Raw genomic sequence first — 21,789 nt, 5'->3', positions numbered from 1 at the left:
ATGATCAAAGTGTAGTGTGCTATACTATGATCAAAGTGTAGTGTGCTATACTAGGATCAAAGTTTAGTGTGCTATACTATGATCAAAGTGTGGTGTGCTATACTATGATCAAAATGTGGTGTGCTATACTATGATCAAAATGTAGTGTGCTATACTATGATCAAAGTGTAGTGTGCTATACTATGATCAAAGTTTAGTGTGCTATACTATGATCAAAGTGTGGTGTGCTATACTATGATCAAAATGTGGTGTGCTATACTATGATCAAAATGTAGTGTGCTATACTATGATCAAAATGTGGTGTGCTATACTATGATCAAAATGTAGTGTGCTATACTATGATCAAAGTGTAGTGTGCTATACTATGATCAAAGTGTAGTGTGCTATACTATGATCAAAGTGTGGTGTGCTATACTATGATCAAAGTGTAGTGTGCTATACTATGATCAACGTTTAGTGTGCTATACTATGATCAAAGTGTGGTGTGCTATACTATGATCAAAGTTTAGTGTGCTATACTATGATCAAAGTGTAGTGTGCTATACTATGATCAAAGTTTAGTGTGCTATACTATGATCAAAGTTTAGTGTGCTATACTATGATCAAAGTGTAGTGTGCTATACTATGATCAAAGTGTAGTGTGCTATACTATGATCAAAGTTTAGTGTGCTATACTATGATCAAAGTGTAGTGTGCTATACTATGATCAAAGTGTAGTGTGCTATACTATGATCAAAGTGTAGTGTGCTATACTATGATCAAAGTTTAGTGTGCTATACTATGATCAAAGTTTAGTGTGCTATACTTTGATCAAAGTTTAGTGTGCTATACTATGATCTAAGTGTGCTATATTAGGATCGAAGTGTGCTATATTAGGATCAAAGTGTGCTATACTATGATCAAAGTGTGGTGTGCTATACTATGATCAAAGTGTAGTGTGCTATACTATGATCAAAGTTTAGTGTGCTATACTATGATCAAAGTTTAGTGTGCTATACTATGATCAAAGTGTAGTGTGCTATACTATGATCAAAATGTAGTGTGCTATACTATGATCAAAGTGTAGTGTGCTATACTATGATCAAAGTTTAGTGTGCTATACTATGATCAAAGTGCAGTGTGCTATACTATGATCAAAGTGTGGTGTGCTATACTATGATCAAAGTGCGGTGTGCTATACTATGATCAAAGTGTAGTGTGCTATACTATGATCAAAGTGTAGTGTGCTATACTATGATCAAAGTGTGGTGTGCTATACTATGATCAAAGTTTAGTGTGCTATACTATGATCAAAGTGTGGTGTGCTATACTATGATCAAAGTTTAGTGTGCTATACTATGATCAAAGTGTGGTGTGCTATACTATGATCAAAGTGAAGTGTGCTATACTATGATCAAAGTGTGGTGTGCTATACTATGATCAAAGTTTAGTGTGCTATACTATGATCAAAGTGTGGTGTGCTATACTATGATCAAAGTGTGGTGTGCTATAGTATGATCAAAGTGTAGTGTGCTATATTAGGATCAAAGTGTGCTATACTATGATCAAAGTGTGGTGTGCTATACTATGATCAAAGTGTAGTGTGCTATACTATGATCAAAGTTTAGTGTGCTATACTATGATCAAAGTTTAGTGTGCTATACTATGATCAAAGTGTAGTGTGCTATACTATGATCAAAGTGTAGTGTGCTATACTATGATCAAAATGTAGTGTGCTATACTATGATCAAAGTGTAGTGTGCTATACTATGATCAAAGTGCAGTGTGCTATACTATGATCAAAGTGCGGTGTGCTATACTATGATCAAAGTGTGGTGTGCTATACTATGATCAAAGTGCGGTGTGCTATACTATGATCAAAGTGCAGTGTGCTATACTATGATCAAAGTGCGGTGTGCTATACTATGATCAAAGTGTAGTGTGCTATACTATGATCAAAGTGCAGTGTGCTATACTATGATCAAAGTGTAGTGTGCTATACTATGATCAAAGTTTAGTGTGCTATACTATGATCAAAGTTTAGTGTGCTATACTATGATCAAAGTGTGGTGTGCTATACTATGATCAAAGTGCGGTGTGCTATACTATGATCAAAGTGTAGTGTGCTATACTATGATCAAAGTGCAGTGTGCTATACTATGATCAAAGTGCGGTGTGCTATACTATGATCAAAGTGAAGTGTGCTATACTATGATCAAAGTGTGGTGTGCTATACTATGATCAAAGTTTAGTGTGCTATACTATGATCAAAGTGTGGTGTGCTATACTATGATCAAAGTGTGGTGTGCTATAGTATGATCAAAGTGTAGTGTGCTATAGTATGATCAAAGTGTAGTGTGCTATACTATGATCAAAGTGTGGTGTGCTATACTATGATCAAAGTGTATTGTGCTATACTATGATCAAAGTGTAGTGTGCTATACTATGATCAAAGTGTAGTGTGCTATACTATGATCAAAGTGTAGTGTGCTATACTATGATCAAAGTGTAGTGTGCTATACTATGATCAAAGTGTAGTGTGCTATACTATGATCAAAGTTTAGTGTGCTATACTATGATCAAAGTGTAGTGTGCTATACTATGATCAAAGTTTAGTGTGCTATACTATGATCAAAGTGCGGTGTGCTATACTATGATCAAAGTGTAGTGTGCTATACTATGATCAAAGTGTAGTGTGCTATACTATGATCAAAGTGCAGTGTGCTATACTATGATCAAAGTGCGGTGTGCTATACTATGATCAAAGTGCGGTGTGCTATACTATGATCAAAGTGAAGTGTGCTATACTATGATCAAAGTTTAGTGTGCTATACTATGATCAAAGTTTAGTGTGCTATACTGTGATCAAAGTGTGGTGTGCTATACTATGATCAAAATGTAGTGTGCTATACTATGATCAAAATGTGGTGTGCTATACTATGATCAAAGTGTAGTGTGCTATACTATGATCAAAGTTTAGTGTGCTATACTATGATCAAAGTTTAGTGTGCTATACTATGATCAAAGTTTAGTGTGCTATACTATGATCAAAGTTTAGTGTGCTATACTATGATCAAAGTGTAGTGTGCTATACTATGATCAAAGTGTGGTGTGCTATACTATGATCAAAGTGTAGTGTGCTATACTATGATCAAAATGTGGTGTGCTATACTATGATCAAAGTGTAGTGTGCTATACTATGATCAAAGTTTAGTGTGCTATACTATGATCAAAGTGTAGTGTGCTATACTATGATCAAAATGTAGTGTGCTATACTATGATCAAAATGTGGTGTGCTATACTATGATCAAAGTGTAGTGTGCTATACTATGATCAAAGTTTAGTGTGCTATACTATGATCAAAGTTTAGTGTGCTATACTATGATCAAAGTGTAGTGTGCTATACTATGATCAAAGTGTAGTGTGCTATACTATGATCAAAGTGTAGTGTGCTATACTATGATCAAAGTGTGGTGTGCTATACTATGATCAAAATGTAGTGTGCTATACTATGATCAAAGTGCGGTGTGCTATACTATGATCAAAGTGCGGTGTGCTATACTATGATCAAAGTGCGGTGTGCTATACTATGATCAAAGTTTAGTGTGCTATACTATGATCAAAGTGCAGTGTGCTATACTATGATCAAAGTGCGGTGTGCTATACTATGATCAAAGTGCAGTGTGCTATACTATGATCAAAGTGCGGTGTGCTATACTATGATCAAAGTGTAGTGTGCTATACTATGATCAAAGTGTGGTGTGCTATACTATGATCAAAGTGTAGTGTGCTATACTATGATCAAAATGTAGTGTGCTATACTATGATCAAAATGTGGTGTGCTATACTATGATCAAAGTGTAGTGTGCTATACTATGATCAAAGTTTAGTGTGCTATACTATGATCAAAGTTTAGTGTGCTATACTATGATCAAAGTTTAGTGTGCTATACTATGATCAAAGTGTAGTGTGCTATACTATGATCAAAGTGTAGTGTGCTATACTATGATCAAAGTGCGGTGTGCTATACTATGATCAAAGTGCGGTGTGCTATACTATGATCAAAGTGCGGTGTGCTATACTATGATCAAAGTGTAGTGTGCTATACTATGATCAAAATGTAGTGTGCTATACTATGATCAAAATGTAGTGTGCTATACTATGATCAAAGTGCGGTGTGCTATACTATGATCAAAGTGCGGTGTGCTATACTATGATCAAAGTGCGGTGTGCTATACTATGATCAAAGTGCGGTGTGCTATACTATGATCAAAGTGTAGTGTGCTATACTATGATCAAAATGTAGTGTGCTATACTATGATCAAAATGTAGTGTGCTATACTATGATCAAAGTGTGGTGTGCTATACTATGATCAAAGTGTAGTGTGCTATACTATGATCAAAGTGTAGTGTGCTATACTATGATCAAAGTGTAGTGTGCTATACTATGATCAAAGTGTAGTGTGCTATACTATGATCAAAGTTTGGTGTGCTATACTATGATCAAAGTGTAGTGTGCTATACTATGATCAAAGTTTGGTGTGCTATACTATGATCAAAGTGTGGTGTGCTATACTATGATCAAAGTGTGGTGTGCTATACTATGATCAAAGTGTGGTGTGCTATACTATGATCAAAGTGTGGTGTGCTATACTATGATCAAAGTGTGGTGTGCTATACTATGATCAAAGTGTGGTGTGCTATACTATGATCAAAGTGTAGTGTGCTATACTATGATCAACGTTTAGTGTGCTATACTATGAGCAACGTTTAGTGTGCTATACTATGATCAAAGTGTAGTGTGCTATACTATGATCAAAGTGTAGTGTGCTATACTATGATCAAAGTGTAGTGTGCTATACTATGATCAAAGTGTAGTGTGCTATACTATGATCAAAGAGTAGTGTGCTATACTATGATCAAAGTTTGGTGTGCTATACTATGATCAAAGTGTAGTGTGCTATACTATGATCAAAGTTTGGTGTGCTATACTATGATCAAAGTGTGGTGTGCTATACTATGATCAAAGTGTGGTGTGCTATACTATGATCAAAGTGTGGTGTGCTATACTATGATCAAAGTGTGGTGTGCTATACTATGATCAAAGTGTGGTGTGCTATACTATGATCAAAGTGTAGTGTGCTATACTATGATCAACGTTTAGTGTGCTATACTATGAGCAACGTTTAGTGTGCTATACTATGATCAAAGTGTAGTGTGCTATACTATGATCAAAGTGTAGTGTGCTATACTATGATCAAAGTGTAGTGTGCTATACTATGATCAACGTTTAGTGTGCTATACTATGATCAACGTTTAGTGTGCTATACTATGATCAAAGTTTAGTGTGCTATACTATGATCAAAGTGTAGTGTGCTATACTATGATCAAAGTGTGGTGTGCTATACTATGATCAAAGTGTAGTGTGCTATACTATGATCAAAATGTGGTGTGCTATACTATGATCAAAGTGTAGTGTGCTATACTATGATCAAAGTGTAGTGTGCTATACTATGATCAAAGTGTAGTGTGCTATACTATGATCAAAGTGTAGTGTGCTATACTATGATCAAAGTGTAGTGTGCTATACTATGATCAAAGTGTGGTGTGCTATACTATGATCAAAGTGTAGTGTGCTATACTATGATCAAAGTGTGGTGTGCTATACTATGATCAAAGTGTAGTGTGCTATACTATGATCAAAGTGTGGTGTGCTATACTATGATCAAAGTGTAGTGTGCTATACTATGATCAAAGTGTAGTGTGCTATACTATGATCAAAGTTTGGTGTGCTATACTATGATCAAAGTGTAGTGTGCTATACTATGATCAAAGTGTAGTGTGCTATACTATGATCAAAGTGTAGTGTGCTATACTATGATCAAAGTGTAGTGTGCTATACTATGATCAAAGTGTAGTGTGCTATACTATGATCAAAGTGTAGTGTGCTATACTATGATCAAAGTGTAGTGTGCTATACTATGATCAAAGTGTAGTGTGCTATACTATGATCAAAGTGTAGTGTGCTATACTATGATCAAAGTGTAGTGTGCTATACTATGATCAAAGTGTAGTGTGCTATACTATGATCAAAGTTTAGTGTGCTATACTATGATCAAAGTTTAGTGTGCTATACTATGATCAAAGTTTAGTGTGCTATACTATGATCAAAGTTTAGTGTGCTATACTATGATCAAAGTGTAGTGTGCTATACTATGATCAAAGTGTGGTGTGCTATACTATGATCAAAGTGTAGTGTGCTATACTATGATCAAAGTGTAGTGTGCTATACTATGATCAAAGTGTAGTGTGCTATACTATGATCAAAGTGTGGTGTGCTATACTATGATCAAAGTGTAGTGTGCTATACTATGATCAAAGTGTAGTGTGCTATACTATGATCAAAGTGTGGTGTGCTATACTATGATCAAAGTGTAGTGTGCTATACTATGATCAAAGTTTAGTGTGCTATACTATGATCAAAGTTTAGTGTGCTATACTATGATCAAAGTTTAGTGTGCTATACTATGATCAAAGTTTAGTGTGCTATACTATGATCAAAGTGTAGTGTGCTATACTATGATCAAAGTGTGGTGTGCTATACTATGATCAAAGTGTGGTGTGCTATACTATGATCAAAGTGTAGTGTGCTATACTATGATCAAAGTGTGGTGTGCTATACTATGATCAAAGTGTAGTGTGCTATACTATGATCAAAGTGTAGTGTGCTATACTATGATCAAAGTGTGGTGTGCTATACTATGATCAAAGTGTGGTGTGCTATACTATGATCAAAGTGTAGTGTGCTATACTATGATCAAAGTGTAGTGTGCTATACTATGATCAAAGTGTAGTGTGCTATACTATGATCAAAGTGTAGTGTGCTATACTATGATCAAAGTGTAGTGTGCTATACTATGATCAAAGTTTGGTGTGCTATACTATGATCAAAGTGTAGTGTGCTATACTATGATCAAAGTTTGGTGTGCTATACTATGATCAAAGTGTGGTGTGCTATACTATGATCAAAGTGTGGTGTGCTATACTATGATCAAAGTGTGGTGTGCTATACTATGATCAAAGTGTAGTGTGCTATACTATGATCAAAGTGTGGTGTGCTATACTATGATCAAAGTGTGGTGTGCTATACTATGATCAAAGTGTGGTGTGCTATACTATGATCAAAGTGTGGTGTGCTATACTATGATCAAAGTGTAGTGTGCTATACTATGATCACAGTGTAGTGTGCTATACTATGATCAAAGTGTAGTGTGCTATACTATGATCAAAGTGTAGTGTGCTATACTATGATCAAAGTGTGGTGTGCTATACTATGATCAAAGTGTGGTGTGCTATACTATGATCAAAGTGTAGTGTGCTATACTATGATCAAAGTGTGGTGTGCTATACTATGATCAAAGTGTAGTGTGCTATACTATGATCAAAGTGTAGTGTGCTATACTATGATCAAAGTGTAGTGTGCTATACTATGATCAAAGTGTAGTGTGCTATACTATGATCAAAGTTTAGTGTGCTATACTATGATCAAAGTGTGGTGTGCTATACTATGATCAAAGTGTGGTGTGCTATACTATGATCAAAGTGTGGTGTGCTATACTATGATCAAAGTGTGGTGTGCTATACTATGATCAAAGTGTGGTGTGCTATACTATGATCAAAGTGTAGTGTGCTATACTATGATCAAAGTGTGGTGTGCTATACTATGATCAAAGTGTAGTGTGCTATACTATGATCAAAGTGTAGTGTGCTATACTATGATCAAAGTGTGTTATACTATGATCAAAGTGTAGTGTGCTATATTATGATCAAAGTGTAGTGTACTATACTATGATCAAAGTGTAGTGTGCTAAACTATGATCAAAGTGTAGTGTGCTATACTATGATCAAAGTGTACTATACTATGATCAAAGTGTACTATACTATGATCAAAGTTTAGTGTGCTATACTATGATCAAAGTGTAGTGTGCTATACTAAGATCAAAGTGTAGTGTGCTATACTATGATCAAAGTGTAGTGTGCTAAACTATGATCAAAGTGTACTATACTATGATAAAGTGTAGTGTGCTAAACTATGATCAAAGTGTACTATACTATGATCAAAGTGTACTATACTATGATAAAGTGTAGTGTGCTAAACTATGATCAAAGTGTACTATACTATGATAAAGTGTAGTGTGCTAAACTATGATCAAAGTGTACTATACTATGATCAAAGTGTACTATACTATGATAAAGTGTAGTGTGCTAAACTATGATCAAAGTGTACTATACTATGATAAAGTGTAGTGTGCTAAACTATGATCAAAGTGTGCTATATTAGGATCAAAGTGTACTATACTATGATAAAGTGTAGTGTGCTAAACTATGATCAAAGTGTACTATACTATGATAAAGTGTAGTGTGCTAAACTATGATCAAAGTGTACTATACTATGATCAAAGTGTACTATACTATGATAAAGTGTAGTGTGCTAAACTATGATCAAAGTGTGCTATATTAGGATCAAAGTGTACTATACTATGATAAAGTGTAGTGTGCTAAACTATGATCAAAGTGTACTATACTATGATAAAGTGTAGTGTGCTAAACTATGATCAAAGTGTACTATACTATGATCAAAGTGTACTATACTATGATAAAGTGTAGTGTGCTAAACTATGATCAAAGTGTACTATACTATGATAAAGTGTAGTGTGCTAAACTATGATCAAAGTGTACTATACTATGATCAAAGTGTACTATACTATGATAAAGTGTAGTGTGCTAAACTATGATCAAAGTGTGCTATACTATGATCAAAGTGTAGTGTGCTATATTATGATCAAAGTGTAGTGTACTATACTATGATCAAAGTGTAGTGTGCTAAACTATGATCAAAGTGTAGTGTGCTATACTATGATCAAAGTGTACTATACTATGATCAAAGTGTACTATACTATGATCAAAGTTTAGTGTGCTATACTATGATCAAAGTGTAGTGTGCTATACTAAGATCAAAGTGTAGTGTGCTATACTATGATCAAAGTGTAGTGTGCTAAACTATGATCAAAGTGTACTATACTATGATAAAGTGTAGTGTGCTAAACTATGATCAAAGTGTACTATACTATGATCAAAGTGTACTATACTATGATAAAGTGTAGTGTGCTAAACTATGATCAAAGTGTACTATACTATGATAAAGTGTAGTGTGCTAAACTATGATCAAAGTGTACTATACTATGATCAAAGTGTACTATACTATGATAAAGTGTAGTGTGCTAAACTATGATCAAAGTGTACTATACTATGATAAAGTGTAGTGTGCTAAACTATGATCAAAGTGTGCTATATTAGGATCAAAGTGTACTATACTATGATAAAGTGTAGTGTGCTAAACTATGATCAAAGTGTACTATACTATGATAAAGTGTAGTGTGCTAAACTATGATCAAAGTGTACTATACTATGATCAAAGTGTACTATACTATGATAAAGTGTAGTGTGCTAAACTATGATCAAAGTGTGCTATATTAGGATCAAAGTGTACTATACTATGATAAAGTGTAGTGTGCTAAACTATGATCAAAGTGTACTATACTATGATAAAGTGTAGTGTGCTAAACTATGATCAAAGTGTACTATACTATGATCAAAGTGTACTATACTATGATAAAGTGTAGTGTGCTAAACTATGATCAAAGTGTACTATACTATGATAAAGTGTAGTGTGCTAAACTATGATCAAAGTGTACTATACTATGATCAAAGTGTACTATACTATGATAAAGTGTAGTGTGCTAAACTATGATCAAAGTGTGCTATACTATGATCAAAGTGTAGTGTGCTATATTATGATCAAAGTGTAGTGTACTATACTATGATCAAAGTGTAGTGTGCTAAACTATGATCAAAGTGTAGTGTGCTATACTATGATCAAAGTGTACTATACTATGATCAAAGTGTACTATACTATGATCAAAGTTTAGTGTGCTATACTATGATCAAAGTGTAGTGTGCTATACTAAGATCAAAGTGTAGTGTGCTATACTATGATCAAAGTGTAGTGTGCTAAACTATGATCAAAGTGTACTATACTATGATAAAGTGTAGTGTGCTAAACTATGATCAAAGTGTACTATACTATGATCAAAGTGTACTATACTATGATAAAGTGTAGTGTGCTAAACTATGATCAAAGTGTACTATACTATGATAAAGTGTAGTGTGCTAAACTATGATCAAAGTGTACTATACTATGATCAAAGTGTACTATACTATGATAAAGTGTAGTGTGCTAAACTATGATCAAAGTGTACTATACTATGATAAAGTGTAGTGTGCTAAACTATGATCAAAGTGTGCTATATTAGGATCAAAGTGTACTATACTATGATAAAGTGTAGTGTGCTAAACTATGATCAAAGTGTACTATACTATGATAAAGTGTAGTGTGCTAAACTATGATCAAAGTGTACTATACTATGATCAAAGTGTACTATACTATGATAAAGTGTAGTGTGCTAAACTATGATCAAAGTGTGCTATATTAGGATCAAAGTGTACTATACTATGATAAAGTGTAGTGTGCTAAACTATGATCAAAGTGTACTATACTATGATAAAGTGTAGTGTGCTAAACTATGATCAAAGTGTACTATACTATGATCAAAGTGTACTATACTATGATAAAGTGTAGTGTGCTAAACTATGATCAAAGTGTACTATACTATGATAAAGTGTAGTGTGCTAAACTATGATCAAAGTGTACTATACTATGATCAAAGTGTACTATACTATGATAAAGTGTAGTGTGCTAAACTATGATCAAAGTGTGCTATACTATGATCAAAGTGTAGTGTGCTATATTATGATCAAAGTGTAGTGTACTATACTATGATCAAAGTGTAGTGTGCTAAACTATGATCAAAGTGTAGTGTGCTATACTATGATCAAAGTGTACTATACTATGATCAAAGTGTACTATACTATGATCAAAGTTTAGTGTGCTATACTATGATCAAAGTGTAGTGTGCTATACTAAGATCAAAGTGTAGTGTGCTATACTATGATCAAAGTGTAGTGTGCTAAACTATGATCAAAGTGTACTATACTATGATAAAGTGTAGTGTGCTAAACTATGATCAAAGTGTACTATACTATGATCAAAGTGTACTATACTATGATAAAGTGTAGTGTGCTAAACTATGATCAAAGTGTACTATACTATGATAAAGTGTAGTGTGCTAAACTATGATCAAAGTGTACTATACTATGATCAAAGTGTACTATACTATGATAAAGTGTAGTGTGCTAAACTATGATCAAAGTGTACTATACTATGATAAAGTGTAGTGTGCTAAACTATGATCAAAGTGTGCTATATTAGGATCAAAGTGTACTATACTATGATAAAGTGTAGTGTGCTAAACTATGATCAAAGTGTACTATACTATGATAAAGTGTAGTGTGCTAAACTATGATCAAAGTGTACTATACTATGATCAAAGTGTACTATACTATGATAAAGTGTAGTGTGCTAAACTATGATCAAAGTGTGCTATATTAGGATCAAAGTGTACTATACTATGATAAAGTGTAGTGTGCTAAACTATGATCAAAGTGTACTATACTATGATAAAGTGTAGTGTGCTAAACTATGATCAAAGTGTACTATACTATGATCAAAGTGTACTATACTATGATAAAGTGTAGTGTGCTAAACTATGATCAAAGTGTACTATACTATGATAAAGTGTAGTGTGCTAAACTATGATCAAAGTGTACTATACTATGATCAAAGTGTACTATACTATGATAAAGTGTAGTGTGCTAAACTATGATCAAAGTGTGCTATACTATGATCAAAGTGTAGTGTGCTATATTATGATCAAAGTGTAGTGTACTATACTATGATCAAAGTGTAGTGTGCTAAACTATGATCAAAGTGTAGTGTGCTATACTATGATCAAAGTGTACTATACTATGATCAAAGTGTACTATACTATGATCAAAGTTTAGTGTGCTATACTATGATCAAAGTGTAGTGTGCTATACTAAGATCAAAGTGTAGTGTGCTATACTATGATCAAAGTGTAGTGTGCTAAACTATGATCAAAGTGTACTATACTATGATAAAGTGTAGTGTGCTAAACTATGATCAAAGTGTACTATACTATGATCAAAGTGTACTATACTATGATAAAGTGTAGTGTGCTAAACTATGATCAAAGTGTACTATACTATGATAAAGTGTAGTGTGCTAAACTATGATCAAAGTGTACTATACTATGATCAAAGTGTACTATACTATGATAAAGTGTAGTGTGCTAAACTATGATCAAAGTGTACTATACTATGATAAAGTGTAGTGTGCTAAACTATGATCAAAGTGTGCTATATTAGGATCAAAGTGTACTATACTATGATAAAGTGTAGTGTGCTAAACTATGATCAAAGTGTACTATACTATGATAAAGTGTAGTGTGCTAAACTATGATCAAAGTGTACTATACTATGATCAAAGTGTACTATACTATGATAAAGTGTAGTGTGCTAAACTATGATCAAAGTGTGCTATATTAGGATCAAAGTGTACTATACTATGATAAAGTGTAGTGTGCTAAACTATGATCAAAGTGTACTATACTATGATAAAGTGTAGTGTGCTAAACTATGATCAAAGTGTACTATACTATGATCAAAGTGTACTATACTATGATAAAGTGTAGTGTGCTAAACTATGATCAAAGTGTACTATACTATGATAAAGTGTAGTGTGCTAAACTATGATCAAAGTGTACTATACTATGATCAAAGTGTACTATACTATGATAAAGTGTAGTGTGCTAAACTATGATCAAAGTGTGCTATACTATGATCAAAGTGTAGTGTGCTATATTATGATCAAAGTGTAGTGTACTATACTATGATCAAAGTGTAGTGTGCTAAACTATGATCAAAGTGTAGTGTGCTATACTATGATCAAAGTGTACTATACTATGATCAAAGTGTACTATACTATGATCAAAGTTTAGTGTGCTATACTATGATCAAAGTGTAGTGTGCTATACTAAGATCAAAGTGTAGTGTGCTATACTATGATCAAAGTGTAGTGTGCTAAACTATGATCAAAGTGTACTATACTATGATAAAGTGTAGTGTGCTAAACTATGATCAAAGTGTACTATACTATGATCAAAGTGTACTATACTATGATAAAGTGTAGTGTGCTAAACTATGATCAAAGTGTACTATACTATGATAAAGTGTAGTGTGCTAAACTATGATCAAAGTGTACTATACTATGATCAAAGTGTACTATACTATGATAAAGTGTAGTGTGCTAAACTATGATCAAAGTGTACTATACTATGATAAAGTGTAGTGTGCTAAACTATGATCAAAGTGTGCTATATTAGGATCAAAGTGTACTATACTATGATAAAGTGTAGTGTGCTAAACTATGATCAAAGTGTACTATACTATGATAAAGTGTAGTGTGCTAAACTATGATCAAAGTGTACTATACTATGATCAAAGTGTACTATACTATGATAAAGTGTAGTGTGCTAAACTATGATCAAAGTGTGCTATATTAGGATCAAAGTGTACTATACTATGATAAAGTGTAGTGTGCTAAACTATGATCAAAGTGTACTATACTATGATAAAGTGTAGTGTGCTAAACTATGATCAAAGTGTACTATACTATGATCAAAGTGTACTATACTATGATAAAGTGTAGTGTGCTAAACTATGATCAAAGTGTACTATACTATGATAAAGTGTAGTGTGCTAAACTATGATCAAAGTGTACTATACTATGATCAAAGTGTACTATACTATGATAAAGTGTAGTGTGCTAAACTATGATCAAAGTGTGCTATACTATGATCAAAGTGTAGTGTGCTATATTATGATCAAAGTGTAGTGTACTATACTATGATCAAAGTGTAGTGTGCTAAACTATGATCAAAGTGTAGTGTGCTATACTATGATCAAAGTGTACTATACTATGATCAAAGTGTACTATACTATGATCAAAGTTTAGTGTGCTATACTATGATCAAAGTGTAGTGTGCTATACTAAGATCAAAGTGTAGTGTGCTATACTATGATCAAAGTGTAGTGTGCTAAACTATGATCAAAGTGTACTATACTATGATAAAGTGTAGTGTGCTAAACTATGATCAAAGTGTACTATACTATGATCAAAGTGTACTATACTATGATAAAGTGTAGTGTGCTAAACTATGATCAAAGTGTACTATACTATGATAAAGTGTAGTGTGCTAAACTATGATCAAAGTGTACTATACTATGATCAAAGTGTACTATACTATGATAAAGTGTAGTGTGCTAAACTATGATCAAAGTGTACTATACTATGATAAAGTGTAGTGTGCTAAACTATGATCAAAGTGTGCTATATTAGGATCAAAGTGTACTATACTATGATAAAGTGTAGTGTGCTAAACTATGATCAAAGTGTACTATACTATGATAAAGTGTAGTGTGCTAAACTATGATCAAAGTGTACTATACTATGATCAAAGTGTACTATACTATGATAAAGTGTAGTGTGCTAAACTATGATCAAAGTGTGCTATATTAGGATCAAAGTGTACTATACTATGATAAAGTGTAGTGTGCTAAACTATGATCAAAGTGTACTATACTATGATAAAGTGTAGTGTGCTAAACTATGATCAAAGTGTACTATACTATGATCAAAGTGTACTATACTATGATAAAGTGTAGTGTGCTAAACTATGATCAAAGTGTACTATACTATGATAAAGTGTAGTGTGCTAAACTATGATCAAAGTGTACTATACTATGATCAAAGTGTACTATACTATGATAAAGTGTAGTGTGCTAAACTATGATCAAAGTGTGCTATACTATGATCAAAGTGTAGTGTGCTATATTATGATCAAAGTGTAGTGTACTATACTATGATCAAAGTGTAGTGTGCTAAACTATGATCAAAGTGTAGTGTGCTATACTATGATCAAAGTGTACTATACTATGATCAAAGTGTACTATACTATGATCAAAGTTTAGTGTGCTATACTATGATCAAAGTGTAGTGTGCTATACTAAGATCAAAGTGTAGTGTGCTATACTATGATCAAAGTGTAGTGTGCTAAACTATGATCAAAGTGTACTATACTATGATAAAGTGTAGTGTGCTAAACTATGATCAAAGTGTACTATACTATGATCAAAGTGTACTATACTATGATAAAGTGTAGTGTGCTAAACTATGATCAAAGTGTACTATACTATGATAAAGTGTAGTGTGCTAAACTATGATCAAAGTGTACTATACTATGATCAAAGTGTACTATACTATGATAAAGTGTAGTGTGCTAAACTATGATCAAAGTGTACTATACTATGATAAAGTGTAGTGTGCTAAACTATGATCAAAGTGTGCTATATTAGGATCAAAGTGTACTATACTATGATAAAGTGTAGTGTGCTAAACTATGATCAAAGTGTACTATACTATGATAAAGTGTAGTGTGCTAAACTATGATCAAAGTGTACTATACTATGATCAAAGTGTACTATACTATGATAAAGTGTAGTGTGCTAAACTATGATCAAAGTGTGCTATATTAGGATCAAAGTGTACTATACTATGATAAAGTGTAGTGTGCTAAACTATGATCAAAGTGTACTATACTATGATAAAGTGTAGTGTGCTAAACTATGATCAAAGTGTACTATACTATGATCAAAGTGTACTATACTATGATAAAGTGTAGTGTGCTAAACTATGATCAAAGTGTACTATACTATGATAAAGTGTAGTGTGCTAAACTATGATCAAAGTGTACTATACTATGATCAAAGTGTACTATACTATGATAAAGTGTAGTGTGCTAAACTATGATCAAAGTGTGCTATATTAGGATCAAAGTGTACTATACTATGATAAAGTGTAGTGTGCTAAACTATGATCAAAGTGTACTATACTATGATAAAGTGTAGTGTGCTAAACTATGATCAAAGTGTACTATACTATGATCAAAGTGTACTATACTATGATAAAGTGTAGTGTGCTAAACTATGATCAAAGTGTACTATACTATGATAAAGTGTAGTGTGCTAAACTATGATCAAAGTGTACTATACTATGATCAAAGTGTACTATACTATGATAAAGTGTAGTGTGCTAAACTATGATCAAAGTGTGCTATATTAGGATCAAAGTGTTGTATACTATGATCAAAGATGTATTTATACGCATGTGTGTATATATATGTATATATATATATATATATATATATATACACATGTATATATATATATATATATATACACATGTATATATATATATATATATATACATATGTATATATATATATATATATATATACAATTAGAATTCATTAATGACACAATTACATCATTATTGAAAGGTGTATTTATGTAATTAATTTTGTCCCATTTAAACCTCCATAATATTCACCTTCATGTGTTTTTTTTTAAATTCATAAATTAAAAATATATATATGTTTTTTTTACTTAAATGTGTTGAAAGTCTTGCGTTCCCTACCTGGTGTCATTGATGACCTCGTTCAAAGCCTGCAGCAGATCCTGCGTGGTGATGGACGTGATGTCCAGCACAAGCCCCGCCCCTTTACTCGCCAGCCTCTGGGCGTTGTCGGGCTGGTCTCCGGAGACCGGCACCATCACCATGGGAACGGCGTGGCACAGTCCCTCGAAGAGACCATGTGACCCGGCGTGAGTGATGAAGGCCCGCACTCCATGGTGAGCTAAAGGTTGCACAGGGGATGCAAATATTACATTTAATATAACTGGTGCCGGTGATATCACGTATCGCTGCGATATCAGCAAAATAAATCAAGTATCGGATGATGTCGGCCTTTATGTAAAAGCTTGGATACAAACAAGCAGTCGTTTACAAAAGGTGAACATGCTTGGCTCTAAACATTACAAGGAGCTTAGCAGCTACACAACAGCTAAGCACACAATAGCACACAAGCTATACATCCATTTTCTACCGCGTGTCCCTTTGTACCTAACAAGTGTCAAATATCACAATGTCAATATAAACACAGCAAAATTCCGGCTGGTATCGCCGATACCAAATATAGTCAAAAAGTTGTGTATTCCATTTATAAAATATACTTTCAAATATGAACAAAGTTGAGTTAGTTCATAATAAAATAAAATGGCAGTAATTTATGAATGAATTTGTTTGAAAAATGACAAGAAGAATAATAAACACTGCTAAATATGTCACTTATTCATATTTTCAAACAGGCAGCGTTAATAGTGGTGTGAGGATCGATACTGAAATATCGATGCCGCTGACACCAGACATGTATGCTCTAGTGTCGATTCTCAAATTAAAATATCGATACTGTTGATACTTTCCTTTTTTCCAGCAAAATATGCATGGGCCCTATGGATATTTATTTTAGTAAAAAAAACAATGCTAAAATTCATTTTGTGTCAGCTTTGACTAAATATATTTTATTAGTTATTATTTACAATATTCCTTTTTTTTTCTCAAGTTTTTACTGTTGTTTTTCCCCATGTAAGACTAGCATAAAATATCATTAATAATAATACAATTGTGTAACTACTTATGACGTAGGATACTCCTGATTTTTTTTGCCCGATGCGATACCGGGTAAAATTTAGGCTGATATTGGCAATAGCGATACTGTGTGGAAATATATTTTTGATGTGTCTGCAGAAATTGACAAAGTTGTGTATTTGAAATCAACAGAGATTTTTCTTTCCTATCCGATACGGAGTACAATTCAGGCTGGTATCACTGGTCCGATACCAAATATAGTCAATAGGTCTGCTGAAATGTAACAAGTTCAAAAAAATATGAACAAAGTTTAGTCAGTTAGTTAATTAAAACAAATTAATGATACAAACTAATTATAAATAGAAACATGACAACAAACATAATAAAGACTTAAATACGTAACTGAACATTATTATTTCCATACAGGCACTATTTTGGACACACTAAGTTATATACTTACATAATCGTATTTTTTTTAAAATTCTATCCTTACATAGGAAAATAACGGTAAAATGTAAGAAAAAAAAGTGCATAAAAATCTAACTAATAATTAATAATAATATCAGATACCGCGTAAAATTTAAGCTGATATTGGCAGTACCGATCCGATACTGATACTTTGTGGAAATATATTTGATGTGTCTGCAGAAATTGACAAAAGTTGTGTATTTGAAATCAACACAGATGTTTCTTCCCAATACGATACGGAGTACAATTCAGGCTGGTATCGTCGGTCCGATACCAAATTTAGTCAATAGGTCTGCTGAAATGTAACAAGCTGTGTATTTCATTTATAAAATATACTTAAAAAAAATATATGAACAAAGTTTAGTCAGTCAGTTAATTAAAATAAATAATTATACAAACTAATTATAAATACAAAAATGACAAAAAAACACAATAAAGACTTAAATACGTAACTGAACATTAATATTTTCATACAGGCAGTATTTTGGACACACTAAGTTATGCAGTTACATAATAGTTTTTTTAATTTTTTTTATTCTATCCTTACATAGGAAAATAACGGTAAAATGTAAGAAAAAAAAAAGCATAAAAATCTAAGTCATAATTAATAATGATATCCGATACCGGGTAAAATTTAGGCTGATATTGGCAGTACCGATCCGATACCGATACTTTGTGGAAATATATTTGATGTGTCTGCTGAAATTGACTAAAGTTGTGTATTTGAAATCAACACAGATTTTTCTTCCCAATCCGATACGGAGTACAATTCAGGCTGGTATCGTCGGTGCGATACCAAATATAGTCAATAGGTCTGCTGAAATGCAATAAGTTGTGTATTCCATTTATAAAATATACTTAAAAAAAAAATATGAACAAAGTTTAGTCAGTTAGTTAATTAAAATAGATAATTATACAAACTAATTTTAAATACAAAAATGACAACAAACATAATAAACACTTAAATACGTAACAGAACATTATTATTTCCATACAGGCAGTATTTTGGACACACTAACTTATGCAGTTACATAATCGTATTATTTTTTTATTCTATCCTTACATGGGAAAATAACGGTAAAATGTAAGAAAAAAAACATACAAATCTAACTAACAATTAATAATAATATTTTAGTCACAAAGCTGATACAGTATCTGTTTAAAAAAAAAAAATTAAATATCAAAATGGCCCCCGCATACTTTGACTTAGTTTGCTCACCTCTAAACTAAATGATCCTAAGTATCGATATTTTCATTTGAGAATCGATATCAGAGCATATTTCAGTATCGACCCGTACACTGCTAATAATAGTTGCATATTACTACACATACAAAGTCTCCAAGGCTTGGAAAGTCTCCAGTAACAAACGTGTCCGCATCATTCAAGCAACTGTGTCGTGAGCGTAACTTCAAGAATCGCCAGTCCCGCTGATATTGTATCGGATCGATATCAAGGCAGCATATTTACCGAGTAAGTCGTTCTGAGGAACCCATTTCATCATCTTCACATTTTCTGGGATATCGCCAGGAACAGATCCACTGTATCGCCATATCACCTGTTGAAATACACCTGTTTAGTACAATGATACCATTTATGTATCTTCCTGTGACATTACTACATAATATTTGGGATCTATATGCGCAAAAACTCTTTATTTACAGCCAAAGTGCGGCCATTCTAAAAAATACTAAAAAAGTAGTAAAAAACAACACTTTTATGAGTGGGGCCCCAATATTTATTTATAATTTTTTTCTTTTTTTTTTTAACTGATTACTTTAAAAGAAAAAAAAAAAATATATATATATATATATATATATATATATATATATATATATATATATATATATATATATATATATATATATATATATATATATATATATATATATATATATATATATATATATATATATATATAGTATTTTGTTACCTAAATAAGGCTCCAATAAGTGTTGGGTAAAAAAAAATGTATGACTTATTTTTGAACACTTTTATAAGTAGGACCCCTTTTGGTTCCCAATATTTTTTAACTAATTACTTATAAATATGTATATTATCATGATTTTTTTTTTTTACATAATTAAAGCTCCAATAAGTGTTGGGTAAAAAAAAATGTACGACTTATTTTTTTAAAATTTTTATGAGTGGGGCCCTTTTAGGTCTCCAAGAGTTTTAGTGTTGTTGTTTTTTAACTATTAGCTCAAACATTTAAAAAAAAAAAAAAAAAAAAATCATCGTTATTATGATTTTTTTTTTACATAATTAAGGCTCCAATAAGTGTTGGGTAAAAAAAAAAATGTATGACTTATTTTTTAACAATGTTATGAGTGGGGCCCTTTTAGGTCTCCAAGAGTTTTAGTGTTGTTGTTTTTTAAACTAATTGCGAGAGAAGGTAAAAAAAAACAAAAAACACCTAATTTTACCTTCTTTCGTTTCTGTATTGGATTTTTTTCTAAGTACGGAAACGAAAGAGGGAAGGAGGTATTTTTGTACTGAGAAAAAAAAATCCAAGACTTTTTTCTCTGTGTTTTTTGTAACTACAAAAACGAGAGAAGGTAAAAACACCTCCTTTTACCTTCTTTCGTTTCTGTACTTAGAAAAAATATAATACATTTTTTTCTCCGTTTTCTTTTTTTTAAGTACAAAAACGAGAGAAGGTAAAAAAAACACCTAATTTTACCTTCTTTCGTTTCTGTATTGGATTTTTTGTAAGTACAGAAACAAAAGAGGGAAGGAGGTGTTTGTGTAAAAAACGAGAGAGGGTAAAAGGAGGTGTTTTTTACCCTCTCTCGTTTCGGTACTTAAAAAAAATCCAATATTTTTTCTGTTTTTTTTCAAAAATTTGAGAAAATTAAAAAAAACAACAACAAAAAAAAAACTCCTTTTACGCTCTTTCGTTTCTGTACTTAGAAAAAAATCCAGAACTTTTTTCTCTGTTTTTTTACTTAGAAAAAAATCCAGAACTTTTTTCTCAGTTTTTTTTCTAAGTACAGAAACGAGAGAGGGCGAAAAACACCTCCTTTTACCCTCTTTCGTTTCTGTACTTTGAAAAAATGGTGAAAAAAAGTACAAAAAAGGAGAGAAGGTTAAAAAAAAAGACACCTCCTTTTACCCTCTTTCGTTTCTGTACTTAGAAAAAATCCAATACTTTTTTGTCCGTGTTTTTTTCCAAGTACAAAAACGAGAGAGGGTAAAAACACCTCCTTTTACCTTCTTTCGTTTCTGTATTATATTTTTTCTAAGTACAGAAACGAAAGAGGGTAAAAGGAGGTGTTTTTACCCTCTCTCGTTTTTTTGTACTCAGAAAAAAAATCCAAGACTTTTTTCTCCGTTTTTTTTTGTAAGTACAAAAACGAGAGAAGGTAAAAAACACACACCTCCTTTGACCTTCTTTCTTTCTGTATTGGATTTTTTTCTTAGTAAAGAAACGAAAGAGGGAAGGAGGTGTTTTTAAAATGAGAAAAAAATCCAATACTTTTTTCTCCGTTTTTTTCTAAGTACAAAAAACGAGAAAGGGTAAAAACACCACCTTTTACTCTCTTTCGTTTCTGTACTTTGAAAAAATTCCAATACTTTTTTTCTCCATTTTTTTTCTCAGTACAAAAAACGAGAGAGGGTAAAAACACCTCCTTTTACCTTCTTTCGTTTCTGTACTTAGAAAAAATTCAAAACTTTTTTCTCCGTTTTTTTTCACAGTACAAAAACGAGAGGGGGTAAAAACACCTCCTTTTACCTTCTTTCGTTTCTGTACTTTGAA

General features: G+C 32.3%; 1 protein-coding gene across 2 annotated transcripts in view; it reads right to left on the bottom strand.

Annotated features, from left to right (window-relative positions):
- Window positions 1–21,789, bottom strand: part of LOC133544891 (UDP-glucuronosyltransferase 1A1-like) — a 118,167-nt gene that overhangs the window by 44,076 nt on the left and 52,302 nt on the right. For both annotated transcript variants that reach the window (XM_061890122.1, XM_061890121.1), the window contains 2 exons: window positions 19,500–19,587; window positions 16,553–16,772 (listed from right to left, as the gene is read on the bottom strand). In XM_061890122.1, the coding sequence (XP_061746106.1) occupies window positions 16,553–16,772; window positions 19,500–19,587 (308 nt within the window). The remainder of the gene's footprint in view (window positions 1–16,552; window positions 16,773–19,499; window positions 19,588–21,789) is intronic.

The sequence above is a fragment of the Nerophis ophidion genome, linkage group LG28, assembly GCF_033978795.1.
Source record: "Nerophis ophidion isolate RoL-2023_Sa linkage group LG28, RoL_Noph_v1.0, whole genome shotgun sequence".
Classification (NCBI taxonomy): Eukaryota; Metazoa; Chordata; class Actinopteri; order Syngnathiformes; family Syngnathidae; genus Nerophis; species Nerophis ophidion.
Note: the sequence above shows the minus strand (reverse complement) of the source record. Positions and strands in the feature narration are given on the sequence as shown.